Source organism: Cervus canadensis, chromosome 28 (assembly GCF_019320065.1).
Source record: "Cervus canadensis isolate Bull #8, Minnesota chromosome 28, ASM1932006v1, whole genome shotgun sequence".
NCBI lineage: Eukaryota > Metazoa > Chordata > Mammalia > Artiodactyla > Cervidae > Cervus > Cervus canadensis.
The window spans coordinates 12014707-12029270 of record NC_057413.1 but is presented as its reverse complement, the minus strand read 5'-3'; the positions used below and the strand labels follow the sequence as shown (position 1 = coordinate 12029270).

Sequence of the window (14564 nt, the reverse complement as noted above, 5' to 3'; positions counted from 1 at the left end):
TCTGTTTGTACTTGTATCTTCCTTCATAGGTGACTAGACAATGTTTATTGATTGAATTTTTTGAGATACATACCCAAAGTAGCCCACAAAAACTTCAATGGTCCTTCTGTGCAATTTCTTTTGGGTTGTTTTATGGAATTTTTTTTTTTTTTTTTTAAAGAAGTAGATTTCTTTGTCCTTGCCCATAAAAGAGCTCTTAGGAGAACATTTGATAACTTTATTCTTCAATTTGAACATATAATTTTGTGGTGACTTCTATTTTACTGAACTTGTGGTTAGAGTCTAAAGTCAATACTTTAAAATGTTTGAGCTTTTCTGTGTTTCCAAGTGAAATGATTTCTGTTATTGAAATGTCTTAGGCCATCATCAAGTGCTATCTTCGGAGTAGGGATTTTCTATTTATAATTCTCAACTTATTAAATAATGAATGTTTGACATGAACCTGTTTGGGGGGCAAGAGATGATGGTGAATACTAATGGAGTAAATTGGAAACGTGTGGGGTGTTAATGGCTTAACTAAATTGCATGTTTGCTCAGTCTTAGTCATTGTTTTAGACCCATATGGATGGGGATATTAAGCTTTCTATTCTGGGAAAGATTTTTCATTAAAAATGTACTAGAAATATCTCATTTTATTTTTTTTTAAAGCTAGTAACCAAAAACCAAATAGGGTGAGTTATCTTATAAAAATGAAGTCTCCTTTCCCCCTAGAACTGAAATCTCTAGGGCTAGAGTTGTTTGTGACTTGGGACTTGTTTTTTCATCTCGACTGCTTTAAGTCTCAGGCTGCACATGGCAGCTATAGAACACACGCCTGGTAGCAGTTCCAACCACAGATCTTTCCCTACTGAAGCCCAGGGGACGCATCTCTTCTTCAGACTGGTGCAGGCTGCAGACCCACTCCCTGTGGCTGTAATAGCAGTCTTGGGTTCCATACACAGATGAAAGTCAAGTGCTGTTTGTGGAAGACGGGGAAACGTTACAGAAAGAAAATAGATAGCCCACTTTTCATGCTGGATCAATGAGGAACTGTTTTTAACTGAAAATAATCTGACAGTAAGAAAGCCATATGCAGAAAGATTGAATAATCAGGTATGTTTATATAATTCAGTTGATTTGCAAGAGTCAGTTCTCACTGAACGTGTATCAGTATGTTTGGTGGGGTGTGGCAAATGTATATTCTCGGACCTATGCACCAGAGATTTCATGCATTCACTGGGTTCAGACAGTGTCCAAAAATCATTCAATAAGTGCCTGGAAGACTTGCGATGCCTGAGATCCAGGCATGCCACTTCTAAGGGGTAGGTTTTTGTTTTTTGGGTTTTTTTTTTTTAGTAATTTACAGTTTGAGGCGTTAAGAAAAAGTACAGCTCAGACAACTGAAGTGTAAGTCTTAGCTAATATGTTAGGAATTTCTCTTAGAATTATTCACATAATTAGGATTTTATTATTTGAGATAAAAGTGTTGGACTAATAATGTTAGCAATTTATAACCAGTCCATGAACTTCCTGGTTTAACCTGGGGAAGAACTTATGGTTTCTTTAACTATATTAGTATGTCAGGTGCTGGCCTTGTCTAATGGAAACTAACAAACTTGGTATAGTAAAAGTGAGAAAAATGGAATGTGTTGGGTCTAGCTACATACAACAGCTTTATGTCAGAGCTTTCGTTTCCTTTTCACGTGGGGCGACTTTTAGAAACTTAATCTCTGACATCCACTGTAGTTCCAGAGTGGAGTGGCTGGGTGCCTAACAGCACACTGTCTACAGGACTCAGACCACACTCTAGTTTAACTCCATTTAAGTTTATCCTTTATTGTTTTTTTATTTCTTGAGGAACCTGTTTTGTTTTTCTTGTATTTCTTGAGGATCCTGTCGATCTAGTTCTGTTGTAAATGTTTGAATAGGGAATGCTCATAAGACTGGAATAAGATTAAACTGCCCACCTCTTTGACTAGCTGTGACTGAATTCTTGTTCCTCATGTGGGCCTTTAATATCTTGCACGGTGGCTGGAATGGTTAACAGCTTTTACAGAATGGACAGGATTAGTTTAACATCAAAAGCTTAGTCATCTACAGCTAACTTGAGTGACTTGCTAAAAGAATATACCTCAAAGTGGATGATCATTTTTTTTTTTTTTTTTTGGATAGACTTCTATTTCTGAAAGCACTCATCTCCTGAAAGCAGAGAATGCTAGAGCAGCTGTATTTGGAAGCAAGAGATTCTAGAGCAAACCTCAAAGAAACAGGCAAAACACAAAAGCATTGATGACCAGGTATTTATTGAGACAATAACAAAGTGGTGGCATATAAATTATTAAAAATAGAATGCTGAATTTTTATTTATTAGGCAGGCCATCAGATTACTGTTTGTGGGTCACACCATACTATAAATGAAACTGCAAGGAAATATGCCTACAGTTTGAGATGAATTTTACCCAGGCAAGTACATGTTGATAAATTTTGGCCTTTGGCATAGAGGGGTGAGAAGTGGCAAGTATTTGAAATACTTGCCAGATTTTAGGAATAATGCCATTATTTAGGAATATTCTTTAAAAGGAAGAACAGCCTGTTTTCATAGAGATAAGTATAGAAGGAAAATATTTAATACCCATGCTCCCATCAAAAAGCCCTTTATCCCCAAGTAGCAAAAAGCAGTTTAATTTTTCAACTCCTGTCTTTGTTTTGCTGGAACTATTTATGCCTCCATGAAACACCCAGCAAGTTACTTAAGGGAAAAAAATCTAAAAGAGTTGAAACAATTTTTATTGTCATTTGAAACAAACACTGAAGACGTTTATAAATTTAAACAAAACTGTCAAATGCTTTTTTTTTCAATCCTAAATATTTGGGAGAAATGAGGTGAGTATTTAGGTAGAAAGCAGTAGCTTCTGGACCAGTGCCACACGAGTACCACGGGAAGCACTGGCTCTCGCGTCACAGATTCAGAAGCACAGCTTGCTCGCCGCCTCAGCCCAGCGTGCGCCTGAGTGTCAGACTGTCTCAAGGTCCTGGGGCCACTCGGGCTGCTTTAGGAATGGGTAGATTTTCTAGATGCCTCAATTATCTGCCTGTTCTGTGGTTTTATGTATGGTATGTTCATTGAAATAGTATTCTCAGCATGACTTCTAATTTTTGTTCCTTTATTATTTTGTAAAAGTGATGAATAGTATTTATACTATGAAGACAGCTTTCTTTTTGCCTTTTTAGGCTGTAGAGCTTCAGTATGAGGCTCTACACAGAAAGTCAGCATTTCTATAAATCAAATATAATAAAGTATACTGAAAACAGAGGGCTCCACCCCAAAAAACCTTCCCCATTTTGTCATTTATTTCCCCTCAAATTTGGGAATCCAAAATCTCCCTAAGTGCTGCATTCATAATCAGACTTGGATTTTCATGTAAAGGCAGACAGAATAATAATGTTTATTTTATAGGGCTACATAGTTTAACTTGAATCCTGAGATAGCTCTAAATGCATCTATTATAGATATTAATCTGAATCACTTGTGTATAGCAGATGTGCAATATTTTAATGTATAAATCAAACTGGACTATGTATTTACTTTTGTTTTACTGTGTAAGTAAAAATAGCCCAGGTAGTTAACCATCCAATTATCTGAGAGGAAAGTATACATTAAAGATGAATTCCACAGTATGTAAGAGTACATTTCAACTCAAATTCCCAATCCAGGGCAAGAGGTGTGTATATGCCAATAATGTATACACTACTAATTGGTTAAGTATGTAACCATTTATGTAACATTTCCTAATAATCTACTCTAAAAAGGTTAGTGGATGGTTTTGGTTTGTTTACTGTGAAGGGCCATAACACTTTATCTTCCCAGAAACAACAAGTGAATGATCTGTTTTAGTATTATAACACATTTAACTAATAGGCTTTCTGTGATGTTTTTCAAAATAATTTTATATTAAATCCATGGTTTATGAAATTTTACAATCAAAAGTATTAAGGACATTGTTAAGGTTCTATAAACAAACCGAAAATACATTTTAAATGTCAAAAAGACCCACTTTAAAAATTGATACAGTAATATAGCAATGTATTTATTATGACCAAAATAAAGCCTAGATTGATCCTAAAAGCACCTGAGATATGAACTGTTCAGTACAGCTTAGTGTTTTGGGGGGAAAATAGAGAAAATGCAGAAAATGCCTAAGAAAGACAACTTTTAGTTCAGATATATCTCGGCACAGCTAACTGGGCCATCTAACAAAAGCACGCACACACACAATTCAGCGACAGAAGAATAAAATAGCAACACACGGTATTACACATCTCCCTCAAAACATCATCCCTGACAGACTCCAAATGAGCTGGTGGCCCACAGAACCAAAGAACTTAGGACAATGGACATGCTACTCTTCCTTGTTAGAGAATAGTCCCTAATGGGAAAATTGCTAAGTATTTCATAGGCTACTACTATTTATTTAATCATGAAATGCTAGTATTATTGAACTCCTTGATGTTTCAGAAGTTATGGAGTATAATAAAACTAAAACTAGTATGTGAATATTCTGTATATAAAGAGAAGTTATACTCAGAACACTGAAAAGCACTAATACTTCATGCTGTGCACATACTGGGAATATTGTTTTACAGTAAATATGCCACAGTCTGGTAGGACTAACTTTTCCTCACATATTTATAGTTTGATTTAGGGCACGGAAAACATCTGCACATGAATTTCAATTTAAATTTACAGTGAAAATTTACTCCCCCACACCCACCCCATTAAAAGCAGTCACTAACTTACCTTTTTCTTAAAAAAATAAGATCGCAATGTGACCTAGCACTTCGTCCTCATGCAGTACTTGTCCTGAAGGACATGTGTGGCATTGAGGGCAGCTGTGAAGCCCTCACTCCTGCGGCAGACCGCAGTACAGGTTTAACGTTTCGGACCAGGGAGCTGCCCGGCTGGCCTCAACCTTCCCCTTCTCTTGGAGCTAACTCACCGCCTCCTGCGATGGGAGCCAAGTAGATTATGAAGTGTGTCCCCACTCCCTCCCCCCAGAAATCAAAGATGAAAATTTCCTCAAGACGTGTTAACTAAAAGATGAATGTGTTTACAAAACACAACTGGACGTTTTCCATCATTTTGGGATAAACCAAAATAACTTTATAAAGTTTCATTTGGAGATTTCAAACCTGAAAGTGCATTCAGCAAATTCTAATACCTTAGATCTTAAGTATATACTGTCTGTTGTTGATGTCGACACCACTTGCCTTCTGTTCAATATAAAAATTTTAACACTTGGACTTAACAGGTTTTTCTTCTGGAAAAGTTCTTTGGCATTCAAGTAACATCAATACTTTCAGCATAGTCACTTGCATCACACTGGATCGACTGCTTTAATTTCTAAATCAATTAATGTAACCCAGGGACACTGATGGCCTTGACACATAATTTAGTCTTGTCATTCCAGAGAATACGGAATTCATGGCTTTTTGGGGCATCATCTGACTCCGTTTCTTTTTACTACAATGGTTCCTGCTACAATGTCATAGGCTGTTCGATTATGCTGAAAAAACAGCAGTGTGATGAAAGCAGGGAAAAAAGAAGCAATAGAAAAATTCTTGATCAAAGCTCGTATAGTGGACCTGTTAAAGCAAAAAAAAAAATCAGATAAAGTTATATACCAACTACATATAGATTAGTAGACTGTCAAGTTCAGAATGTATTTAAAACGTTCAAAGTATAATTGAGAGTTTTAACCTTTTATATCTAAATTACTTTCAAGTAGCATTATATTATGATCAAACCACCTGGGCCAGTTCTAAAGACTTCATAACATAAAATTAGACTTTTAGAACTTTCACATGAAAAGCAATGATGTCTTAGAATGTCAATTAAAAGTTTAGAGTATTTTCTAGTATTTTGCCAAAAGAACAGAGTAACTTCCCTTTACCCACCTTTTCTATGGTCACTCACTACTTTTAATATCTTTATTTTCTGTATGTTTTCACTATCTTCTAAACTGAGTAGGTTTAGTACAGTCCCATTTTCTACCTTCTGTGAAGAGCACCAGCATTTCAAAGTACTGTATTGGTTTATCAGCTCTCTTCTTTCTTTGGGGGGCCCTGTGGTTTATTTTGGCTGTGCTGTGGGATCTTAGTTCCCTGACCAGGAATTCTACCTGCACCACGCCCCCTGCAGTAGAAGTGAGAAGTCTCAACCACTGAACCACCACAGAAGTCCCTGTTGTCCTGTGATTGAGGAAAGCTTTAAAAAGCTTTCAACAGGAGCTTAGAATGGGGAATTATTCTACTATCATTAGAGTTTTGCCTTTTAGTGCACTGAACCGTTACAGAATAGCACAGCAGCTGAATGTGGGCCCTGAATCCAGACTGACTTGGCTTTAGGTTCATTTTCTACCGACTATTAGTTGTGTCCATGGCTGTAATAAGAGGATAATATAATAGTACCTATAACATATATCTTATAAGGCTGTTAGGATTAAGTTAGTGAATACACATGCAGTTTTTAAAAACAGTGCCTGGTTTACAAGGTGTTGAACAAATATTAGCCAATATTGATTCTCAGTAAAAGTAGTAGTCCAAGATTAGAATCACAAAAATAAGGAAATTTTGAAGATGTCAACAAACCCCAGGCTTCTAAAGTCTCTTGTTTATATATCTTTATATAACCATCTAACTCTGAATCATTCTGGCAGCAATTCCAGTAAGAACCTTGTTTTGCTCAGCTGATTACCATCTACTCACCTCCACAACTTCCATTATCACTATCTGTACACCTTACCCCAGAGCTAGATGCCAACAGCTAGTCATTAATACTATGAGTATTACAACCTCTTTCTCTTAAGAGCAGGAGCATGTCAAAACTCCTATTGCCTATTTAAGATGGGGCACCAAAAGGAAGCTTCAAGGCAGCAGTTAACTAAACCCCATAACCAGAGATCTAGAGGATAGAAACAAAGCTAGGCCTGGAGCACTGACACAGCGAGCACCACACCCCAGCCCTCTCATTCCTGTGGCCTCCACTTCATAAAATGCTTACCCTTGAAGATGTGTATACTGAAAAGGAGTCAATCACTGTTATTGAAAAACATTCAAACTTTGTTTTAAACTTATTAAATGTAAGCCTATTATATGCCATGAAGAACCAACATCCTAAAAACACTTTTCCGTAAGTCACATCATTTGATAAGGTTTAAGTACAGTAATTCATAAGTATGTAGTAGATTAAGAAAAGAACTTACGTTGTAATGCTAACATTTGAGGACGGAATCACTAAAACCCGACTTGGTGCAATAAGCACTGATGTATCACATGTCACAACTCGAAGTCCTAGTAGGAACTTCCCTGGGGTAGCTCCACCTGCTCCCCAAATGCAAATTATCTAAGGAAAGAAGGACAGTTGTAAAACAGTTGACTGGCTCAACTATACCAGTATTTTCCTGCCATATGATTCATGTTTTAACATTTTCAAGTTGGAAGAATTCCATAGAAATACTTAAAGTTTAATCTTTTAATGCATTTCTGTAGGTCTCTAATATCCTCAAATACCACAAGATGTCTATTGCAGTTATTTCTCTATGAGCCATTATTTTTTAGCAAGTTGGTTCTATGGAAAAACACATTATACGTTCCACAACCAACTTAAAATATTTTTGGACAAACGACTGAAATGTATTACCAAGAAATTGTACAATTTCTCCGCTCAGAAAATTTTAACTTGAAAAGGTACTATCTTAAAATTTAGAAAAAAGACATTTGACAAATACATGATTAAAAATCTCCATTACAATATTTCTGTCTTGGGCTGATAATCTAAAATTATATTGTTAAATATTTGCTGAAGTCAGTAGCTTACCTCATAGAAACAAACTAATAATCTGTATATAAGTGCCACAACCATCATTTTCTGCAAGTCTTCCATTGATGTGTCTTCGTCTATTTCTTCTATTATGTAATGCATAGCAAACTTAGAGATATCCCTACAAAAAACAGTTTGGGGTTATAGAGAATGTGTTACCAGAGCAGTTGCATTGGTATTTTGTCATCAGTGTAAGCCATAAACTTGAAGTCGCAAACTAATCTTTAGGTTTCTAATCATCTAGTTTCACAAAACATTATCTTATTCAACAAATAAGGAGCACTACCATGAGTGAGTGTAGCTCTGGGGATAAAGTGGCGAGTGAGTCAAGTGGGAAAAGGGCATCATAGAGAAGCACTGAGTACCTGGAAACATACCAGGAACACATCTTAGTGGAGGCTTCGAAAAAATGACATTTAAGTTGAGATCTGAAGGATGAAGAGAAGTTGGCCCGCCTAGGGGAAACATTTGAGAGAGCGGGAATAATGGGAGAAAGACTTGAGTAATGACAGAAGCTGTAGGCAGTTCAGTATGGCTCAAATATTGTGTGAGAAGTGACTGATTAGGAAATAAGGCATACATGCTCAGTCATGTGCAAATCTGTGACCCTTCAGACTGTAGCCCGTCAGGCTCCTCTGTCCATGGGATTTTTCAGGCAAGAATACTGGAGTGGGCTGCCATGTCCTCCTCCAGAGGATCTTCCCGACCCAGGGACTGAAACCGCATGTCCTGCATTACAGGCAGATTCTTTACTGCTGAGCCATCAGGGAAGGGAGTTTAAGAAACAAGGGTATCTGTTAAAACATGAAGATATTATGACTTATGATGGCAATGAGAAACTACTGAAGGATTTTAAGGCAGCAGAGTGGCAGAATCAGAATTTATGAGATTAAATATAAGAGGAGATGGTAAACTGAGATATCGGTTAGAAGACTTGTGTTACAATCCAAGCAAGTGATGATGTGACTGGGACTAGGGAGAAGCACTAATGATGAAAACGGAAATCCTGACAGAAAGGAGTTGGTACTTGACTGGATGTGTAGGGGGCTAAGGGAGGGAGAGAGAGAATCATGGTAACCATTCAGGTTTCCTGACAAAGGCCCTCAAATTGAACCACCAGGGTCTGAACTTAACACTCTTTATTTTTTTAAATTTACCTTTGTAAATTCTGGGCTTAACCTTTCTAAGTCCAAATTTCAATTTTTATAAAATGGAGGTATTAATCTCACTTAATAGTGGTAGCAAGAGCATGAGTCCATACAGGGACCCCCTGGTGTCCAGTGGAATCCATGCTTTTCACTGAAGGTGGTGCGGGTTACCCCACAGGCTGCGGGGTGTGGCCAAAAAAAAAAGTCCATACAAAGCCCAGGAGGTAGAAAGCGCTTACCAAGTGATAACTGCTACTATGACTATTATTCTGAAAGGAAGACTATTCAAATAAATGGCTCACTTTGCAATTCATTTAGAACTTGCCTGATGTATACAAGCAGCCCCATTTGAAAATGGCATCTAGCTAATTATTAACAGTTTATGCCTTTGTCTTTAGGAACTCCACTCTGAAAACAATTTATAAGAGAAAAATTTGTACCTACCCTAAGAAAATAGTGAATAAAATCAAACCAGGGTTGGAGATAGCTTTTACCTACTTTTATAGGTGAAATTCTCCCACATCTTGCAGGATTTATTGTTTTTCTCTCTTTTGTAGTTATTTCTTAAAACCAACAAGAAAGTAAATCTGACAAAGTTCCTATAAAGAAATTGTTGACCCTGGCAAACAAGTTACCCAATCACTGGTAAGCATGGGAAAAAACTTAAAGCAAGACCTCTAGACAGTAGATGTTAAAACCTTTCTGCAAGTGGCCTTAACTTACTTTATTCCACTCAGGTGCATAATACTTAAGACAATGGTCGCTTTTATAAAGAAGAGAATAAAGAAATCCACCATCTCTGCCATAAATCTGTGGGCCAAGGATGGAATAACATACTCTCTGCCTGTAAATTAAAAAAAAAAAAAAAAAAAGTTAGGAAAGCTAATCGTTCCCTTGGAACCCAACCTAGGCAATGGAGAATGTAAAGTCAAGGTACAACTTACTGATAAAAAATTTTTATAACCTTGAAACAATTACTGGTATTGACTTCAATAGGGCATGTTATTAAAACACAGCAATGCTACTTCATAGCAATTTAAAGCTGTTTTTACCCCCTTAATGTTTAAAAGTTATTTCACAGGTAAATTTCATCATTTAAAGTACTCAGTACATTTCACCAGGGGTTCAAATGAGAACCCGGGTAATTACAAGCCTATGGCAGAAAATTAAACCCTGTGCGGCTCACCTTACCCCCTATTCATTTGTCCCGCTTTCTATGTACTTAACAAATTCAGTGATTAATAAGCTGCCATCCTAGATTCTGGACCAAATTCAGGCAACTAGGTCTTGTCCCATATTATCTGAATAAAATAAAAATAATAAACTAAAAGGTGTCAATAATTCAAAACATTCTAATATCCATACAGAAGTAAAGAGACTATACAGACAATATACAGGATTAAGCCAAGGTTCATAATTCCATTTGAATTCATGAAAATCTCCTCTAATATCCGTCAGTTCCATTGTCGCTAATTCATAGAAGTTATAAACTATAAATCCATTATTACCAGCATTACCGGCCAACACCTCCTCTCCCCCCAAACCGGCTTTACCATCTGAGAATTAAGCTCTGGGTCTCAGTCCAGAACGTGGAGAGCAAGGTAACAGCAAGTGGTTTGAGGAGCAAACATTTCTTTACATTTGGAAGCGACTAGTCCGGGGAGTAAGGGAATGGATCCGGAGCGCCAGGTCTAAAGAGGAAACGGGCCTCGCTGGACACCCTGGGAACTGAGAGACGCGGAGAAACTACGGCGAACGGCGGCAGCAGCAGCGACAAGCGCAGGGCAGAGCCTGCGGGCTCCCGCCCCTACCCCCCACCCCACCCAGCACGTGCCCCGAAGAGCCTCTCACCTGCCTGCCGCCCCGTCTCGCTCGGGGCTCGAGAAGCGGCGGCCGGTCCCACCCTCGCGGCCGCGGCTGCACGGACCGGCGGCTGCAGGTGAGGGGCGCGGGCTGCCGGGCCGGCGACCGGAGCCGGAGTGGTGATGCCGGCGGGCGCCCCCGGCTCGGGCCCGGCTGCCGCGGCGCTTAGGAAGTAGAAGGGGTTGTAATAGCCCAGCTGGAGGGGCGGCGGGGCGGCTGCCGGGGGAGCGGCGGCGGCTCCGGCGGCCGGGAGGTAGCTGGGCGCAGGCGGCTGGGGGCTGCAGTAGGCGGGGAAGGCGGCCAGGCCGCTGTGCCAGGTGAGGTAGCCGCAGTAGGACTGCCACAGCCACTCGTGCACCTGCCGGGAGTATTCGCGGGCGCTCAGCCGCGCCGGCTTCTCCGGCGGGGCCGCGGCCTCGGACGCCTCACAGCTTGCCGGCTCCTGCAGCCCCGCGCCGGAGCCAGAGTCGGAGCCGGAGGCCGCCTCCCCGCGATTGTCGAGCTCGCGCGGCGGCTCCGATTCCTCAGCCGCGGCCGCGAGGCCCGAGGCTGGGGGCCGGCCCGGGGCCTGGGGTTCGGCCTGCGGGCCGTCCTGGGACAGTGGGGCGGCGGCGGCAGGAAGGCCTCTTAGGGAAGGAACGGACTCCTGGTTCCCTCCGCCGTCGTCCTGCCCGGGAGGACGGCCTCTGGCTTCCTCTGGCCCCTCCGCCATGGCCGCCTCAGCTGCACCCTCGGCGGCCCTGTCACTGCGCCGTCTCCCTTCCCTACTGGCCCCTCCCCAACGGCCCGGTGGCCACCGCAGCAGCCGCAGGCGTCAACAATCCGCCACCGGAAGCGGAAACCCCGCCCCCGTGGACGTCGCCGGGGCGGAGCGGAGCAAGGAGGCGGGGCGTGGAATAGGCCTTGGAGCTGCCGAGCCGGTTATGGTTGTTGGGGAGCTACTCAGCTGGACGTCCTGGGCTTATCGCTAGTTCGGCTCAACTGTCACCCCTCCGCGCCCCCGACCCCTCCCACCCACCCCCCCACACACACCTCTTGCGGTTTTTAACGAAGTTGAAGGCCCAAGGCTTCTCCAGATAGTCTCACGGGTGGTAGACTCCGGCTGCCCCTGGAGGAACAGCTGAGGGAGGAGGAGTTGTTCAGAGAGAGGTCCCGGGGGTCAGCGCTGCCTTTTCTGTTTGCAGCCGCGACAGTTTTGGTCTCTAAGCACAGGACTTGTTAGTTAATTCCGCCTGCATTCATTCCAGTTAACTGGTCCCCTCACCCATTTGTACTCAAGGTGATACAAGGCATATCCTCAGAGGTTAAGAAATTAACAACCAAACTGGGACCTATCAAGGTGGTATGGCTCAGCTGCAGCGATCTTGATTCTAAGAGAAAAGGGGTTATGTTGATTTAAGAGCTAGATTCTGTCCTTGTCCTGGAGCTAATCTGAGTCTGCAATATCTTACTTTCCACTGCTGCAGACACAAGCCTGCCTCAGCAAAACTGTGCCTTTTCTCAGACTCGTTGTCTCAACCTTTGGCGCCTGCCCTTTATTTTCTGTTCAGGAAAGGCCTTGTTCACATCTCAGGGCTTTGGAACCTCCTCTGAGTACCATTGCCCAGGCATGATTTCCCCTTCCTCTGAACTATATATATATAGCACCTTAATGCATTTACATTTTAGTATGCCTTCCAAAGTCCTTAAGTTGGTTAAGTGATAGGCATATATCTTTGTATCCCCTGTCCCACACAGGAAGGAGATCCACAGGGGCCAGGTACTGTGGGTATAGTTGTCAACATGATGAATCCCAGAATCATTCTTGACTCTGCTCTGGGAAATGAAAGTAAAAGGCTTAACTTTTGCCTTTAAGAAGCTAATGGATAGGTTAAAGGGAAAGACTTTCATGAAGCACTGGGAGAACTACTTAAGACAATACCAATATAGAGTGTATCCAAAACAAGGGAAAGATCGTGGTGGCCTATAGCTAGGTTTATTCTTACAAATGTGGTTTTAAAAATCAACTTTCCAGGTGGTCCAGTGGTTAAGAATCCACCTGCCAATGGAGAGGACACAGGTTTGATCCCTGCTCTGGGAAGATCCGCCATTCCTTGGGGCAACTATGCCTGTAAACCCCAAATGCTGAAGCGTACGCCTAGAGCTGGTGCTCCACAACAAGTGAAGCCACTGCAATGAGAAGGTCACGCACCGCAAGGAAGAGTAGCCCCAGCTCCCCGGCACTGGCCGCAGCTAGAGAAACCCCAAGTGTAGCAATGAAGACAGTGCAGCCAAAAATTAAATAATAAGTAAATAATTTTTAAAAAGTCAACTGTGAAGAGATTGTAATGTTTAAACATGCATTCCAAGTTTGGGTAGGGGAGGAAAGGGAAGAAAGAAATAAATGAAGAGAAAATAGAATGAGTGTAAATACTGTGATTATTGGAGACACAGACTTTGTTTTGAATACCACTGATTAGGTAGAACCTGGCATAATGCTGCTCACATAGACATTTATATTAATCAGGACTCCACTGCAGTTGTCAGGAATCCAACTGTAACTGATTTAAGGGAGAAAAAGTAAATGAATTTATTGACTTGCATAGAAAGTTCAGAAATAGTTTAGGTTTCAAGAACACCTAGTTACAGTTAATCAAATAGCTTCAGGGACCACCTTTTTCTCTCTTTTCTTTTGAGAAAGTAAGAGTGTTGCTGTTTCAGTAATAAACCTAATTCTAATTGGCTGAAGTCAAGAATAAAATTATTGCCTTTTGTAACCAACAAATTCAGAGGTTCTATATATTATAAGACAGTTCAACAGTACATCTAATAGGCATTCCAAAAGAGAGAAAAAGCAATAATGGCCAGTAATTTTCTAGAACTGAAGAAAGATGACTCTTTACATTGAAGCAGCACATCAAGTCTTAGGAAAATAACATACATACAACACATACATGATGAATTTAAACAAAGAGAAAAATAATGATCTTAAACAAGAGCAGTTAAAACATAACCTAACTAGAAAGAAATGGAAGCCATGACAATATGGCTTTTGACAATAAAAGTAAAAATATCCTGAAGATAGTGGAACGTTTATAGTACAGAGGGGAAACTGTGGACAACCTAGAATGTTATAACCAATAAATCATCACTCAAGAATGAGGATGTGATGTAACGCACCATTGCCAATCCAGACAACACCCCGAACAACCTTAGTACCTTCCCGTCATACTCAGCTAAGGACTGATGTCTCAGGGACACAAAAAAGGAAGTATTCAGAGTCTTTAAAACATAAACAGATTCTGGGAAGAAGGCAGTACATGAATTCGAATCTCCATGAATCACCACATCAAAACAGACTGTATAGTGAAACCAAAAATGCATGGATGGGGCAATGTTTACAAAACTAGATAATAGATAACGCCACAGACCCCCAAATACAAGAGTATGAGATCAAACCACAAATAAAAATTGCATAGTGTCAATGCCAGAAAAAATCAGGTCAAAACTGTGAAGATACTAAAAAAATTATATAAAATGTGAAAGAGAAATTGGAATTTAAAAACCTTCAGAAAGTAACAATTGGGGAAAGAATTACAAATAAGAGGAAAAAGTGGTTTCAGATAAACTGAACTAGAAGGAACACAGAAGTAAATACAGATGGTGCTCAAGAAAACTAGACTTTGAAGATGAGATTTTAAATAAATAAAACAGGT

The 14564-nt window shown here is 40.5% G+C and overlaps 1 protein-coding gene and 1 long non-coding RNA gene across 2 annotated transcripts; one reads left to right on the top strand and one right to left on the bottom strand.

The window, feature by feature from the left end:
* Positions 1 to 2265: 2265 nt before the first annotated feature.
* On the bottom strand, positions 2266 to 11702 carry FAM8A1 (family with sequence similarity 8 member A1). The gene is made up of 5 exons (XM_043449247.1): positions 10858 to 11702; positions 9730 to 9850; positions 7856 to 7979; positions 7242 to 7381; positions 2266 to 5622 (listed from the first exon to the last, which is right to left on the bottom strand). The coding sequence occupies exons 1-5, from the start codon at positions 11579 to 11581 to the stop codon at positions 5478 to 5480; spliced, it is 1254 nt and encodes a 417-aa protein (XP_043305182.1). The 5' UTR covers positions 11582 to 11702; the 3' UTR covers positions 2266 to 5477.
* On the top strand, positions 10691 to 13266 carry LOC122429091. The gene is made up of 2 exons (XR_006265925.1): positions 10691 to 10945; positions 12884 to 13266. It is a non-coding gene; the product is annotated as an uncharacterized LOC122429091 (long non-coding RNA).
* Positions 13267 to 14564: the final 1298 nt, after the last annotated feature.